Raw genomic sequence first — 17,624 nt, 5'->3', positions numbered from 1 at the left:
GGTTCGATTTTGCGTATTCAGAGAAGGTGACCTCGTGCTAAAAATGATCTTGTCTTTCAACACTAATTCTAGGGGCAAGAGGACTCCTAATTATGAAAGCCCATATGTTGTTAAGAGAGCCTTATCTGGCGGTACAATGACTCTTACGACTATGGATGGTGATAAGCTTTCTCATCATGTAAATGCCGATGCAATCAAGAAATACTTCGCCTAGAAAAATAAAAGAATAACTCGCTAAGTTGAAAACCCAAAAGGGCGGCTTCATAAAAAATGAGTGTCTCGGTGGATTGAAAACCCGAAAGGATAATCCAGGAAAAAATTAGAGACATAAATAGAAAGTAATTATCCTGGTAGATTGAAAACCCGACAGAGCAATCTAGGCAAAAATTAGGGATTATGGCAAGTAACTGCATTAGGCCAAACTTTATCATTTAAAGCAATAATGCCTATCAAAGATTCTCATTCAGTCATCCTCGACCAAAGTTCTGAGCATAGCGGAATTCAAAGTTGTTAGGGAGAATAGTGGTCATTGTATTTCAATGCAGTCCTTTCCATGTACTTACCATTTTTCAACTTTGTAATGATCCATGGAGTCACACCATCTACAGACTATCATTCTATCAATAAAATTTGAGCCTTTTGCCCATTTGTTTGCTATTTTTATCTTGTTTCAGTTTACGAAATTTCATTTATTTTTTATAATAATTTTTGAAACAAAAGATATATAAACAATCATTTTTTTGAAATTTACAAAAATATTTTCCTTGATTTGTGAATATAAAATAGGAATGTCAACAGTGATCTCAAGGATGGTAAGATCTTGAAGAGCGGAGCTCAGTGCTCTCCTAAGACATGATTTTCCTTATGAATGTATCCGGGATCATTAGTTCCCACAAAAGAGATTGCGGGAATGGTAGAATCCCCAGTGAAGTCGCCAACAAGTCTTCGTAGCAGAGTTTGTTCAGATGTTTCCTATCCCCGACAAACCTTTCCCTCCCTCAGAACGGAGTTCATGCTTTTAGAAGATTAAAATTTTGGTCTCCAAGCAATATATATTTTCTCTCTCCATAAAGATTTAAGCCTTGTATCAGGATTTATCTCCTTTAATGGCTTATGATCATTCATTGTAGGGTTTTCTTCAGCTGAATCCCTAGCAAGTTCTCCATTAGCGTCTCCACCTTGTTGAGGTTAGCCGAGTATCTGATTGTACTGTGTTATCGGTGAAGCTAGTGGAAATATATCCAAACACATTGCACGTTCGAACATACAACAGAGTCACCATCAAACTTTATTTATTCCCGAAGGAAAAGGAAAACCTCGATAAAACCCGGGGAAAGAGATAACTGGGTAAGAAAGTCAGTTATGCAAGGGGAATGTATTAGCACCCCTAACATCCGTTGTACTCAACGGGAACCGCTTTCATCATTCTTGGTCGAATGGGTGTTATATCTAAAGATTACTCGCGAAAGAATAAGGGAAAAAAGAGAATAGATAAATTGCACGGAGAGGATTAGGGCCCTCATGCCCACACATCCTTATAGTGTAATAAGGAATTCAGAGCTCCATAATTCATAGAACTAATGGTGGGAGGTGAACCGAAATTTTGATAAAGGTATGGTCTGAACCAAAGGATTATGTTGTTTGACTCCAAAAAGGGATGAAATCTGAACCTAGAAGTAGAACTGACATTAACCAATATGTGGGTAGCCTGAAGCATTCACCACTATATGGTACGACCGAAAACAAAGAGAATTAAGTGTTTGGTTTCATAGCACAAACAACTCTTAGTTCACAAGCCGACACAAGATGGATCTCAAAGAGATAATGTATTTGGCTCAAAGATGAAAATATATCACATAGAGTGAATGAAGGTAGAATTATGAACGCATCATGGAGATGAATTCAGGAATAGAGGAAAAATGAATAAATATGCTCACGGAGGATTCGAATCCTCGTGCCTACGTATTCTCATTGTGCAATGAGAAAGTCAAAGCTTCGTAGTTCGTGGAACTAATGTGGCACAAGGAAAGATAGATTGATTGGATTTCCCAAAGGCAAAGCAAATTGCTTAACAAGAAAGAGTGTGACATTAACCCGTGATGGTAATCAACCACAAGGAATTTGATATGATTGACATACACACGAGAGGATTTATAAGGCAAGAAATCTTTATCTAAGCATGAGAGGTCTTATAAGACGAGCAATGAATAAGAGGTGATTTGCCAATACACGAGAGGATTTATAAGGCAAGAAAGCTTCGTCTAAGCACGAGAGGTCTTATAAGACGAGCAATGAATAAGGAATGGTTTGCCAACACACGAGAGGAGTTACAAGGTAAGAAAGCTTCATCTAAGCACAAGAGGTCTTATAAGACGAGCAATGAATAAGGAATGGTTTGCCAATACACTAGAGGATTTACAAGGCAAAAGAGCTCAAGGGGTTTGTCTAAGCACAAGAGGACTTATAAGACAAACAATGATCAGGGGGTTTGCCAAAGCACAAGAGGACGATAAGGCAAACAAAGATTGACTAGAGTGGGCCTAAGCACAAGAGGTTTGATAAGGCTCACAATGATTGAATTGATTGATTAGGATTCCAAGACTTGTTTACAAGGGAATTGATCCAAAGGATATATGAATAAAGAGAGTATGATTAATGATCCACTGAGGAGAGAGTGATTGATGTGTAATGGTGTTCCACTGTTGATTCTTTCTTGAAGAAGACTTGTCAATTGTATGATTCTAATTGCACTAAAGTCTATGAACAAAGGCGAATACCTTGAGCAACTAGGTCATTCTTCCCATACCCAAAGATATTCTAGACAAGGATATGAATTCTCCACTCTCATCATTATTTGTTTATTAAAGCTCATGGCATACAACTTGAATCAGAATTGACAAGTTGTTGATAAGAGATCCTGATGATTGATCCTGATGATACAATGCTACTTGTTGTAGAAGAAGACTTGACAATCATTTTATTTGAATTATGCTAAAGTCTATGGATTGAGGTGAATACGATGAGCAAATGGGTCATTCTTCCCGTACCCAAAGATATTCAGAATGAGTTAATGGAATTCTCCACTCTCATTCATTCTCTATTTATTAAGGCTCGTGGCATATAATCTGAATTATGATTGACAAATGTTAATACCTTTGATGCGCTTGAGAAATAGCCCACTTTTTCAGTTATGATTGATTGATGTTGACTTTGAAGTATTGAATTTGGATTTGAACCTTGAGGTCTTGAGCTCCTGAGATCCAGTATATCCAGTACATCTTGAACGTGAGTGACTTGCCCTATCAAGTGATCAAGGATCTTTTAATCACTTGAATAGGCTTGGGGATTTAAGCACAATGCAAAGGATTTGGTTGATCAAAGTGAGCTTTGATCAAAACTAATCAATGGGAAAAGATCATTTGATTTATATACACAATAAACCCAATGACTGGATCAGTCCAATTGCATCTACACAAACCCTAAGCTAAGGGAACATGCAAAATCAAGAATGTCCTAAACCCTAGGGGTAAAATAGTAAATATACACAAATTTGATTAAAATGGAATTTAGAATCATGATTATTTATGTTTAAATAAAACCAGTTAATTAATTAAAATACCCCATGAATATATGATGAAAAATATTAGCCTAAGTCTAATTAACTTAGACCTAAAATTTCTAATGATTTCCATTAATCGATTCAGTCACAATTAACAAATTAAATCTCAATTAACCAATTAAATCGCAATTAACCACAATTATATATTAATTAAAAAAAAGAAAGTGAAAAAAAAATCAAGAATTTAATTAAGGATAATTAATTGATATTAACTAATTTAAATAGAATAAAATAAAAACTAGGGGAGGGGTACAGCGCAGTATGTGCATATGGTGTGAAAACGAAAAGGCCCTTGGGCCTGGGGCTCTAAAGTTATGTTCAACACGAAGAACAACACTCCAATCATCAAGTTATGTTCCGAACTCACCATCACCAACTCAATTCAAAATTGCAACCGTGCACACGCGAAAACGGAAGAAAAACAGCGTCCATTGGTTTTAGAATTGTTCTTGATTATAAATTATCATGGTAAGGTAAAATCAAGTGTTATTGTGTAGCTTTGAAATTAATGGTTAATTGAAATTGGTTAGCTCTGTTAGTGGTAGTTTGAATTAGTGAAACCAGGGTAGTTTTGTTCTGAGATCAATGGACTGACTTGCTGCTGTTTTTATGAGTTCACTTATCATGTTTAATCGCTATCAAGTGATTTGATTGTTAATGAAATGTCATGCTTGGGAATTGTGATTACACTAGTATTGACTCTATGCTGTTAGGAGATGTTATGACTTTGTAAAACAGTTGGAGTATGTTATGAACTGTTAAGAGAATTTTTGGATTGTTTTGGTGTTTGTGCTTATGTGTTGAGTTTGAAAGGGATTAACTCAAACCTTGGTTGGATTTGACCTATGCAGGTTGCTTTCGGTATCATGAAGTAAGTAAAAAAAAAACAAAGCGGGAAATGGCTTGATATTGAAGGCAGAAGGACATCAAGACCTTGATCATTGCTGAGCTTCATCCATTCAAGCACATTTTGCCTCTTTAAAACAAAAAAAAAAACTCTTCTTTCAAACACCTGTTAGCTATGATGCGAATTGTGAGTCATGCGCCTTAAGCAATGGAGAAGGATGAGGAGGATATTTCTTACCCTTGTTTTGAATATCTTTGGATACGGGACGTATGCCTCAGTTATTCAAACTATTCGCCTCTGTTCATAAACTTTAGTGCGATTGAAATAAAATAACTTTCAAACTTTCTTCCCTAGAGACAACACTACAACAACCAACATCAACCATACCTTTCTCTTTGGACCAAACACTATTCTATTTGGATATCCATACACTCTCGAGGTTAATCACCTCCTATATAGGTTAATAACCTTCTCATGGTTAAACACCCATATATGAATCATACCCCTATCTTTGGTTATCACCTTCTCATGGTTAAAACCTTTTTCATGCATTGCCATGTGAGCTTCATGCTCAGGCAACCCTTTTTCATGAATTGCACTGTGAGCTTCGTTTTCAGACAAACCTTTTCATGCATTTCCCTGTGAGCTTCGTGCTTAGGAAAACCTTTTCATGCATTTCCTTGTAAGCTCTGTGCTTAGGTAAATCATTCATGCCTTGTAAGCTTCGTGCTTAGGCGAATCATCCATGCCCTGTAAGCTTCGTGCTTAGGCAAATCATTCATGCTCAATAAGCTCCACAATTAGGCAAACCCTTCATGCATGCCCTGTAAGCTTCGTGCTTAGGAAAACAACCCTTTCTTGTAGGTCTTGATGCCTGGATCTAGGCAAAACCCTACAACTCTGCATTGGCTAATCACCATCTATTGGTTAAACGCCACACTCTTTAGTTCGGATACACAACTCTAAGGGTTCAAACAATACAATCTTGGTCCAAACAATCCCTTCATCGTTTAACAAATCTTTTTCAATTCATTCACAAACTCTTTGCAATTTAATTTAATTCAAGCAATAACTTTTTTTCTTTCCAACTCTTTTTTTCTATTCAATCACGAACTCTTTTTAAAACAAACACCAATTTTATTTTCATAAAATAATTATTATAATTCATTCTTTAGCAGTCAGACTAAAAGCTTAGAGCATCTGAACGAGGATCATAATCAACTAACTCAAAGCACTTCCAATATACGATTATAACATTGTTCCCTAAAAACAACTAACAAATTTGTAGTTTTCTACCATGAACTACGAAGCTCTGATTTTCTCATTGCACTATGAGAATACATAGGCACGATGGTTTCAATCATTGGCGAGCACATTAATTAATAAACTTATTTTTCTCCTTTAATTAAAATCAATCGCAACAACATATACGAAGGATGCTAATATCTTCCCCTTGCATAACCGACTTCCTTACTCTTTTTCTCTTTCCCTTGGATTTTATCAATATTTTCCCTTTCCTTTGGAGTAAATAAAGTTCGGTGGTGACTCTGTTGTATCTTTGAGCGTGCGATGCGCTCAGGTATTTTTCGCGGCGCGACACATATCTCACATGACTTCTTAGACTTTACAATCTTAGAAATGTCATGTACCAACTTCTTAGAACTCAGATTCCCTAAGCTTCTAAAGTTTAGATGCCCCAATCTCTTGTGCCATAATTCACTTTCACATTCAGCACCTTTTGCACTAAGACATTTAGTTTCAGTTGTCTCCACATTCACCTTGAATGTTCTGATGCTTCCCTATTCAAATTGCATAGTCATCTTCTTATCAAAATCATACAACTTCAAGAGATTGTTCTTCATAGTAACTAAGAAATATGGTTTTTTTACAAAAATAACCCAGTTTTTCAAGGAAATTCCCAAAATACCTCTGGTTTTAAAAAAAATCCCAAAATACCCCACTTTTAGGAGGAGTCGCCAATTGAATTGGAGACTCCTCTTAAAACTTGAATAGAGGCGCCAATTGGATTGGCTAGGGCAGGTGCCCTAGCCAATCCGATTGGCACCTATGTGTAGGTTTTAAGAGGAGTCGCCAATTCAATTGGAGACTCCTCCTAAAATGCATTTTTTTTTGTGTTTTATGGTATAAGTGAAAGATAAATTTGATATAATACGACTTGATATTAATAAAATTTGGAGTTTACACAAAGAAACCTAATGGTGATGACCGGGATAACCTAACCGACCTCCGGTCCCACATCCTCTAGCTACCCTAACCCTTGGCCCTAACGCACGTTGACGATTCTGCACCGGTGTTTGATCATCTGAGGGGCCAGGAACGTCACCACCAACTACAGGAGAAGGTTTGTTGAAGTATTCAGACAAGTCAGCATAGTCTTCAGTATGCATTGATGGTATACCGTCGTAGCTGAGCTCATGACCCATGCCAGAGAAGTTGGGATGTGGTTGACTCATGGATGGGCGACCGGGACGGTTGAAGGGAGACATGGGTGTGAAGGATGTGTCGAGGAAAGGTTGGAAAGGTTGTTGGGGTGTTTGGTAGAGATAGGGTTGTTGGATGTTTTGGTTTTGTGATGTTTGGGCTTCTTGGCTACGGTAGGAGGAGGGGCGGTTGGTGTTTTGGCTAAGGTGACTTTGGTAGGGTGATGGTGTGGGTGCGAAGCGATGTTGGGTCTCAGGTTGATGGTCAATTTGTTGGTGGTGGTATGGGGTATGCTCTTGGTATTGGGGTTGGGGGAATGGCATGTTTTGGTTGTATGTTTGTGTGTTTGTGGAACGAAAAGTTTGACGGATAGGGGGTTGTGAGTAACCGGGTTGAGAATGTTGTTAGGGGTTAGATGTTGATCCTTCTTGTGTGTAAGTTGCCTGGCGTGGGTTGTATAGGTACATATCTTCGGCGATGAACTGAAAACCAACCGATCTGTACCAAGCCATATAAGTACGACTTGGTTTTACCTCAGTTGGCATGACTGCGTCAGTTAAGACATGGTCATGAAGGTGCTTCCATTTACGACACTCCGATCTTGCGAAGCTTTGCCATGGATTGAAGTTCCATTGGTCGTTAACTTTACGCAGATGCCATTCTCCTAGGCTAGCTGGGGGATCTGGGATATTCTGGACCATACCGAACTGCAGCTTCACACGATCGGTGTTGTGCATCTCCACAGTTGTGAACCGTATTATCGGTGTGCATGTAGTCCATACGGATGCGTCTTCAGCGTTGACCTCATGTTCATGATCCAAATTAAGGTATGGACGCCAAATGAACTGAAATGTGAAAGAAGATAGGATTATAATGAATGTAGAAAAAGTTAACAAAATATAACGAAATAATTAAGTTATTTTGCTTACGTCTGTCGGTCGAAGGTGATCCAACAGGTTGCGATACTGAGTAATACAGTGTCTAGGACATCTGTTGTAACTCATACCACGTGCTGACCATCTACACCAAAAAGTCAAAAAAAATTAGTTTGAGGTAATAAACTTTAAGGAAGTAAGTAAAGATATAGCAATTTAAACAACTTACTTTTGTGCATATGGAAAAGTGAAAGGTTTGTTATTGACCGGTGCTAGAGACGGTAGTCTTGACCAACCCCATGCTTGTAGCAAAATAGCACATCCAGAAAATGTAGATGTGTCTTTGTGGGAGTTTTTGCACAAAGAGCTATAGAGATAGGCTAGACAAGCAGATCCCCAACTGTAACTTCCTATTCTATCTACATGTATAAGTAGAGGTAAGTACATAATATGCATGCTAGAACCACTACCTTCGGAAAATAAAAACGATCCAATTAACAGCATAATGTAACACCTAGTTTTTATTATTCGAGCATCTTCGGTAGAATGCTCATCTAAGTATAAACTATTATAGTATGACTTAAGGCGTGAGAGTAGTATACCTTGACCTCTAGCATTATCATCTAACAAATCAGTGTCTAAGAGCTCAATGAAAATTGAATTTGCATAGTTGGTCTTACCATTAACAACCTTGCCTTCAATGGATAGTCCTAAAAGCATGTAGACGTCTTCTAACGTCACGGTACACTCACCGGTTGGGAACCAAAATGTGTGTGTCTCTGGTCTCCATCTTTCGCATAAGGCTAGAATGAAGGTGAAACGGCTGGTGGATGGGGTTTCTTTCTTCGACATATCAGAACGCATGTGGATGGGGTTTCTTTCTTCGACATCTCAGAACGCATGTGGCTCCACAAGCCAATCTCTGTTTGATTTCTAATAGACATGCTGCCATTGAGAGTGCCTACAACAACCATGACAACGGATGGCATGATCCTCCTTCTACACATGTCTACTGTATCAGACACATTACACAAAACTTCATGCGTGCTATAAAAGATAAGAATCTTCGCAAGAAGGTGGTGAATGCTGGGTATGCTTTAACTCAACCGTCATTTCAATATTATCGTGATGAAATTAGACTGCCTAATGAAGACGCAGGGAGACGGATAAATAACATACCAGTAGAGCAGTGGACAAGGGCATTTGACAGAGGTTGTCGATGGGGCCACATGACAACAAACATTGTGGAATGCATGAACGGGGTTTTCAAAGGAATTCGAAATCTGCCGATAACCGCCTTGGTAAGATCAACCTATTATAGGTTGGCTTCTATGTTCGCAACCAGAGGTGAAAGATGGAGTGCAGTGTTAATGTCCGGGCAAGTATTCAGTGAGTGTTGCATGAAGGTCATGAAAGAGGAGAGCATCAAAGCTAGCACACACGCTGTAACAGTCTTTGACCGTCATAGACAAAATTTCAGCGTCCAGAAAACAATGGGCAACAACGAGGGGAGACCAAATTTAGCCTACGCTTTTAGACTAAACAGAAGTTGGTGCGATTGTGGAAAATTCCAGGCCTTCTGCATACCTTGCTCCCATATCATAGCAGCATGCGCTTATACTCGTCAAGATGCTTACAACCATTTATCTGATGTGTACAAGGCCAACACCATCATGAATGGATATACTCAAAGCTTCTCAGTACTACCAATGGAGGATTGCTGGCCTCCATATGAAGGAGATATTGTTTGGCACAATGACGAGATGCGTAGAAAGAAGAAAGGAAGGCCAAACAACACACGTATAAGAACAAAGATGGATTCCACAGATAAAATGATAAGATTATGTAGTATCTGTCGTCAACCAGGACACAACAAGAACAACTGTCCCAATCGAGGAGCATCATCTAGGTCTTAAGCTTTTTGTAACATTGTATTTCTGTAACATTCAATCATTATATATCATTAAGTTCTTGTTACAACGAGGTTCACAACAAACATCAGTACAAAACATCTGAAAACATAAATATTTCTAACTGATTACAACAATCAAATTGATGTCGTCTCGACCGAACATCATTTCCCTAGCATCCTTATCAGTCTTCATTCGCACCCAACCAAAGATACTGTTAAGTCTCTCAATACTTCTGATTTTTTCCCCTTCTGGTATTTTCCCATCTAACCAACGAACCAGCTCCCTCTTCAGTTGATCGAACGTGATGATGTTCTAAAACAGCATCAGCATTTGAGGTTTGTGTCTCGCATAAATCACCTTTCCGTATCGGCGACGAACACCAAACATGATAGCCAAATGATTATATGAGATATGGAACAATTAGTCACACAACGCATCTATTTATAACACAAAAATGCATTTTAGGAGGAGTCTCCAATTGAATTGGCGACTCCTCTTAAAACCTACACATAGGCGCCAATTGGATTGGCTAGGGCACCTGCCCTAGCCAATCCAATTGGCGCCTCCATTCAAGTTTTAAGAGGAGTCGCCAATTCAATTGGAGACTCCTCCTAAAAGTGGGGTATTTTGGGATTTTTTTTGAAACCAGGGGTATTTTGGGAATTTCCTTAAAAAACTGGGTTATTTTTGTAAAAAAACCGAGAAATCTTTCTCAATTGGGTGACATGCACTCATCATATTTCTTCTCATGCCAGAAACATATCAAACATCCTTGATCATAACAGTTTTTTCATTCTTTACTCTAACTTTGACATTTCCCATTCCTTCAGCATTCAAATACTTATCATTAGCACTCTGATTTTTGTCCTTTTTCTAGAGTCAAAATTAATCAGCCATTGCTTGTTTCTAGTTAGGTGATTTGAGCAGCCAGTGTCCATATACCACCAGTATACCAAAAATTCACCATCAGATTCAGAAGCCAATAATAGCATATGTTCATCATCAGACTCTCCTCTAGCTATGTTTGTTTTTTCTAGTTTCTTTTCCTTGTTTGACCAACAGTCAACAACAAAATGATCAAACTTCTTACAATAATAACATTGAACCTTCTTCTTGTCAAACTTCTCTTTTCCCTTCGGATGCTTCTTCTCATCAAAATTGGAGACTTCTGCTTGTGATAACCACCACCATGTATGTTCTTGGTCTCAGACCAAGACTGCTTTTTATTCTTCTTACCAGAAGATGCTTTCAAAGTCTGCTTTACCTCTCTTTCAGAGGTTTTCTCAGTCAGACGCAACTCTTGTGCCTCTAGACTGCTCTGCAGCTCTTCAATTCTCATGGTGCTTAGATCCTTATAATTTTCAATTGCTACAACAATGTAATCAAACTGAGGAGTAAGTGATCTCAGTACCTTCTCAATGATTACTTGTTCATATAGAGGCTATTCACAATATTTCATCTCATTTGTGATCAGAATCTCTCTGGAGATGTAATTTGGTATCTTTTCATTATTTTTCATGTTGAGATTCTCATACTGCATATATAGAGACTGAAGCTTCACCTTCTTCACTAATACATCACCTTCATAGCAACGTACCAGTATGTCTCGCGCAGCCTTCGCCATCGTCGAATTAGTGATCTTCTCAAACACATTCACATCCACACACTAATGGATGTAGAACAAAGCTTTCTGATCTTTCATTCTCAACTCTCTACATGTTCCTTTGTTCTTCAGTTACATCAGCTGCAACCGCTGTTTATCCGTCATTGACGAGATCAAGAACATCTTGAGCGCCAAACAACATATGCATCTGAATCATCCACCAATTCCAGTTCTTTCAATCAAATATTAGAAGCTTCGTATTCAAGCTACCGTTTTCACCGTTCATCTTCGATCTTGTGCAAGAATTCACCCAAGTCTCACCAAACACTCGTGTTTCACAATCCCGCAGAATCAAAAAATGTGATTCTGTTACGATCCCGATCGTGAATTCAATGCAAATTCAAGAGGCGAAATCAATCACACACGTCCCATGTTCACTCAATGTTTCCCTTGATGTTTCCCATGTATCCGAACCGGAGCTCTAGATATCAATTGTTTGTGCACAAGAGGAAGAAGATGATGAAGAGGGAAGAGAGATAAGAGAGAAAAATTGTAACTAACTTTTCTTAAAAATTGAAATTCTATTACACTTCTCAATTCTATTACAGAGTTGTTTTTATCTCAAAACCAACTAAATGAAAGTTAAATGCTAATCTACAAATGTTCTTTCTTTGAAAATCAAATTGATTCTCAAATGTTATCTATAAAGTTATTTCAATTTTGTTTAGTGTGATGAACAAAACTATGAGAAGTTGAGCTTTTATATAACTTCCAAAAGAAGAATGATCTTTGATATTTTGAAAAAAGAGCCACTGTGATCTTTTTACTATTGCAGCAGGCTTTTTCACATCCTTTGTGCTCATTGTGGGTCTTGTCTCACACAAAGTTGTACATATTTTTTTACAAAGATCACTTTATTTAGATTATATCTTCTGGATAAATTTAAGAGTAGAAGATCATTTGTAGAATTTTTTTACTATTTCCAAAGGATAGATTATCTTTAATCTATTTAAAAGTTTTTAAACAAATAACAAACTGTTACATAATAAAATTGTTCTTTACATTATATTATCATCAAAACTAACTTAAGAAGCATTTTCTTCAACCCATAATTGGTTCAAAGACATGTGAGACAAATGTAAGGGAAAAACTCTTTCCTTTCTTCAACCAATTTTAAGTTTATTACTGCAGAATGTTAAACTCACAGACAATCGCCTGCTGCGCCGTGATTTTCGCCAAACACCCGTCATTTGTCGTAACGGACACCGCTGCTACATAGCTTCTATCGATCTAATAGCCAAGAGCTGGATACTTATACGATGGACCAGCAGGTTGAGAGTGATTCAAGACATCATACAGAACAAGCATATCGAAAATGCCAGGCTGTCTAAGCCAAGTCGCCACCGCGTCTCCAGGAGATGTAAGTCTTCCCATATTATGTTCCGCGAATCTGAAAGGCGATCTCATTCCGTTAAGAAGCGATTCGATAGTTCTTTTCAATGTTCCATCGCCCATCACCTTGCTGTGTTTTCCCCAACCAGTTAAAATGCTGCAGAATAATATCAAAGCTATGATCAACATTCAACACTTTAATCATCTCGTTAATCTAATCGAATGAAAACGATAAAAATCTTCGGCGAAAATGATCCTTACTTCACAATCTTAGGCAGTTCAGAGCCTTGAAATAAGGTACTATGCATGTTGAGCAACCAATCATGAACCATAGCACAGCCAGCACCACAAGACATCAGATGCAGATCCAGGCAAGAAAATGACCATTCGCCTTTCCACACGTTTCGGTTCTTCCCTTCGATTACAACCATTTGAGCTCCACGTCTCTGTGATCGAAATCAATCTTATTATTACGAGGAAAAAAAGACCAAATTTCTTACAAAACTAGCAAAGGCTGAACTTTACCTGACCGAAATGCCATAGCATATCTGTGAGGGCGTTATAAAACGCGGACGCAGTTGAAGAATCCATACGCGTGATTTCATTGAAGAGACTCTCAGCAGTAAACCATACTTGTTCCCTATAACCCATCAACAGTCCATGAGTTACACCATACACCTGACTATCGAACAAGCGCAGCGTGTCTAACACCTTTGTAGCATCATCATATGAATTGCAGCGACTGCATCAAAATCGATCGAATTATAATTCAAGATAACAGAAAGAACAAATTTCAAAGTGTTTTACCTGCACGCATTCAAAATGGCTGAAAATGTGACGACGTTCGGTTTAATGTGCAGCTCATGCATTTTTTGGAAGAGCCAAAATATGCAGTGTAGGTCTTGTCGTCCCCTCCTAAGCTTCTTTACATGACCAGCTTTTTCAGAAGCAAGTTGCTGAAACATCTTCAAGATCCGGTCCTCCCCCGGCTTATTCTGAAAAGCACCATCAATAAGCATTGCAGATGATTGTTCATTTGGATACTCAATGGCTTGCGAAGAATCATGAACTCGATACTCCAAAGCTGGCAACTGTTGACATGCATCTATTATGGAGTTGAATGTGACCACATTCGGTTTGATTCCTTTCTCAATCATTGCAATAAGCAACATAATCGAAGACTCAACGAAACCGTTTTTGCATAGTGCGTCTACGATTGCAGTGTAAAAGACAACGTCAACCTCCAATCTTGCCATCTTGAACTCTATATAAACATTCATCGCTTCCTGAAACATTTCAGCTTTAGTGTAGACATCGACCATTGTAGAGTATGTTAGCGTATTCGGATATATGTTCCGAGCCTTCATCTCTTCAAATAGTCTTTTAACTTCGGCATACATACCATGCCTGCCATACCCGGCCAACAGAGCATTGTATGTAACGACGTCAGTTTTAATTCCACATTTGTCCATCTCTCTGCATATATTGACAGCTTCATCGAACCTGTCGAGCTTCGTATAGATGCCGACCAGTGTGTTATAGGACACTCTATCAAGACAAATAGATCGAAGCTTCATTTCTTCATACAAACAAATGGCATCTTCCAAGAGGTTAGCCTTGGCGTAGCCATCCATCAGTGTGCTATACGTCACAATGGTTGGCCAAACGCACTTGAAAGACATCTCTTCGAATACCCTTCTAGCCAAATCAATCTGTCCGCCCTTACACAGCGTGTCCAAATACGTGTTATACGTAAAAACATCGCGAACAATACGCCTACCATCCATTTCTCTCAATAACTTTTGAGCCATTTCCCACATGCCCTTCGACGCACAAACAGAAAGAAGTGAATTATAAGTAAGACGATCCGGCATTATGCCAGCAGCTAGCATTTCATCATAATACTTAACAACCACATCAAAACTCACCTCCCCTTTCGCCCCTGCGTCAATTATCGAATTGTATGTAACCAAATTTGGCACAAGGCCCAAGCCACGCATAGACATGAACAACTCTACCGCATCACGGAAGCGCCCATTTCGGCCATACGCGCTAATCATGGCCGAAAACGTATACACGGTCATTCCATAACCTTCATTCCTAGATTTTCCAAACAAGTCTATCGCACGATCAATCTCCCCTAACCTACCAAGAGTACCGATCATAGCACTCGTTAACTTACCTTTCGCAACCCTCCCATTTGGCTTAGACATGATAAACTCATAACACTTCTCAGCTAACAATAACTGACCAGTATTACCAAAATCTTTAAGCATATAAACATAATCCTCAACCACCCATAGCTTATGTTCGTACGGAATCAAAACATTATCGATATTAGCAGCAATGTTACCAGCATTGTAGAGACAAGTAAGAACCTCATTCGCAGCTTCGCTGTGAGGCAGTGTATTAAGTGCAGCCCTTGGCATTCCAGAATGTTTCTTTGCAGCATACCTGGTGGACTTCCTGCCAGAAAACTCCGGAGCAAGCTTTGATCTCCTGCCATCCAATAAAGATCCCGGCGCAGACGAAAATACGCCTCTTCCACTGCCATTGCCACTACCATGTGCAGCAGCTATATCAGCAGCAGCAGCAGGAGCTAAAGGTGCTAACCTTGAGTTGGAATAGCTCCCAGAGGAGGAAGACCATTCATTTCTATGGCGTTTAAGATTATTTTGGTGATTCTGATTCTGATTATGCTTATGATTTTGATTTTCAGCAGGTCTATGAGCAGGGACTGAAGAGTAGTTTGGTGGTGGGGTTGGAGTAGAAGCCATAGTCAACACAAAGGTGAAAGCTTTTGCCTAAAGGGTATCTGAAAACAACAAAAAGAACAAAACTTTCAACTTCATAACACAAGAATCAATGGCTTGTGTTGGTTGAAGTGAAAAAGCTCTGAAAATGGAAAATGGGTAACTGAATTCGAGACTGAAAAGATAGAGATTTTGGGTTGTGTTGAAAATGAATGAGAATTAATAGGGAAAAATTGAGAACATGCATTGAATCTTTGAGTTTCCTTTCATGGCTTTGAATTCTTGTCTTTGTTGTGAAACATTCTATCTACAACCTTGGATTTTCAGATTAAATTAATTGGATAAGGGAATTAGATAATTTAAAAACTATTTTAAAATATCATAAAAAAATTACTTGTTAAAAAAGTTATTCAAAATATAATTAGTTTATGTTATTTTAAAGTGATTAAGAAAATTGACTAAAATATTTAAGATATGTTTTTTTCTATAAAAAGAAATTATTATAAGAAAAAATTAAATTACAGAAAAAAAAACAGATATATAATTAAATTGATTTTTGTATGGAAACTGTTAAAAATTATTACAGAAATAATCATTATGATTCGACCATATTAACTAAAAAATAGTTTATATATATTTATATGTTTAATACGGAAAAAAGAAAAAAAAAATCAGATATGTAAATAAATTAATTTTTGCATGGAAACTATTAAAGAATGATATTAAAATAATTATTTTGCTTTGATATTATTAACTAAAAAATAGTTTTATATACATTAATATGTAAAATAAGTTTTACACGAAAATATAATCGAATTTCTTGATTTTAAAGAAAAAATTATTTGTAAAATTAATATTATGACGACATGTGATTTATGAATTATTTTTAATATGTGATTACAATATATGCATGCATTATACTTTATATTTATAAAATTAAAACCATTCTTTAAATGATTATATTTATATACCTTTTTACATTGATATTTTTATAACTTTAGTGGATAAACCCTACTTACTTTTTATAGATTTTTTTTTTTATGAAAGACTTTTAATTATGAACAATCCTACTAAAAAATTAAAATACTTATGAGTTTTTAGAAATGAACACAAAATTTCTCCTTATTATCATCGATGAAACACACTAGTTTGAGATATGAAATAAAGTTATATCATTGACACAATATATAATAAAATATTCCCATAAAATTTGGCGAACTAGCCTAAATCGATAATTTGAATATTCTCACAGTATCTTATTGATAAAATATTCTAATAAAAATTTAATAATTGTATTATTGAATTTCTATAATTAACATATTATAGATAAATCATTCTCAATTCATTAAAGTGGAATAAGATAACAATAATACATCTACACTAAATTATTACTAATTATAGTTAAAAATAAAATAGGTGAATTGAATCCTTTAATTGATGAATTGGATAATAGCGAGCATTTGTGATCAAATATTCTAATCAAAATTTAATAATCATTTTATTGACAATTCTTTGATTTTCAATATTTTAGATAATTCATTAAAGCATAACTATTTATTTTCATTTTAATAAACAATAATAAGTATATATATTAAGTTATAACTAATTAGATTTAAAATAGGTGAACTCGATTCTTCAATCGATGAATTTAATAATAGCGAGTTAGTAAGAATCAAGTTATATGAAATTTTGTTCTCTGGATGACAAGGTGTCAAACATATGTACGATGTGTATGACAAATATAACACGTAACAAGCAGAACAATTGCAGAAAGTAAAGAACATATGAATTGGTAACCCACTTCGGTGCAATATAACCTACGTTTGGAGGGTGTTAACCAAATGAAGGGAAATTCACTCGTAATAGTCATAAGTACAAATTGGTCTGATTTGAACTCTTCTTGTTCAATGTCTATTTTTCGAATGCTACCCGTGAACTTCTATTTGGGACTCCCTCTCAATATGACACTTTTATCACTTTCACTCAAACACTCTCCCAAGTATCTGTACAGTTACAAGAGATTATGAGTGATGGGACGAAATTAAAATCCAAATACTTTATTCCTTTAAAATAAGAATGCGACTCAAGAATATAGTATTACACTAACACAAAACTCAAAAACAAATAACCATGTCAAGCTTGATTATGCAAGGTCTGAATAGTCACAATGGAGAATGTCT

The 17,624-nt window shown here is 36.9% G+C and overlaps 2 protein-coding genes across 2 annotated transcripts; both read right to left on the bottom strand.

The window, feature by feature from the left end:
- Positions 1–6,669: 6,669 nt before the first annotated feature.
- LOC127128441 (protein MAIN-LIKE 2-like) lies at positions 6,670–7,927 on the bottom strand. The gene is made up of 2 exons (XM_051057786.1): positions 7,838–7,927; positions 6,670–7,753 (listed from the first exon to the last, which is right to left on the bottom strand). Exons 1-2 carry the CDS (start codon positions 7,910–7,912, stop codon positions 7,313–7,315), a joined length of 516 nt encoding a protein of 171 aa, XP_050913743.1. The 5' UTR covers positions 7,913–7,927; the 3' UTR covers positions 6,670–7,312.
- A 4,362-nt stretch (positions 7,928–12,289) lies between these two features.
- Positions 12,290–15,771, bottom strand: LOC127128440 (pentatricopeptide repeat-containing protein GUN1, chloroplastic). Its single transcript, XM_051057785.1, has 4 exons — positions 13,499–15,771; positions 13,217–13,433; positions 12,953–13,137; positions 12,290–12,848 (listed from the first exon to the last, which is right to left on the bottom strand). Exons 1-4 carry the CDS (start codon positions 15,466–15,468, stop codon positions 12,590–12,592), a joined length of 2,631 nt encoding a protein of 876 aa, XP_050913742.1. The 5' UTR covers positions 15,469–15,771; the 3' UTR covers positions 12,290–12,589.
- Positions 15,772–17,624: the final 1,853 nt, after the last annotated feature.

The sequence above is a fragment of the Lathyrus oleraceus genome, chromosome 3 (assembly GCF_024323335.1).
Source record: "Lathyrus oleraceus cultivar Zhongwan6 chromosome 3, CAAS_Psat_ZW6_1.0, whole genome shotgun sequence".
NCBI lineage: Eukaryota > Viridiplantae > Streptophyta > Magnoliopsida > Fabales > Fabaceae > Lathyrus > Lathyrus oleraceus.
This window is presented reverse-complemented; position numbering and strand designations above follow the sequence as displayed.

Excerpts from the sequence above, each read along its gene's own strand:
- LOC127128441 (XM_051057786.1), bottom strand. The coding sequence starts at position 7,912 with ATGAGTTACAACAGATGTCCTAGACACTGTATTACTCAGTATCGCAAC. Across the intron at positions 7,754-7,837 it reads ATCACCTTCGACCGACAGAC|TTCATTTGGCGTCCATACCT; the intron begins GTAAGCAAAATA and ends TTCACATTTCAG.
- LOC127128440 (XM_051057785.1), bottom strand. The coding sequence starts at position 15,468 with ATGGCTTCTACTCCAACCCCACCACCAAACTACTCTTCAGTCCCTGCT. Across the intron at positions 13,138-13,216 it reads TGCTATGGCATTTCGGTCAG|AGACGTGGAGCTCAAATGGT; the intron begins GTAAAGTTCAGC and ends TTTCGATCACAG. Across the intron at positions 12,849-12,952 it reads GAACTGCCTAAGATTGTGAA|CATTTTAACTGGTTGGGGAA; the intron begins GTAAGGATCATT and ends ATTATTCTGCAG.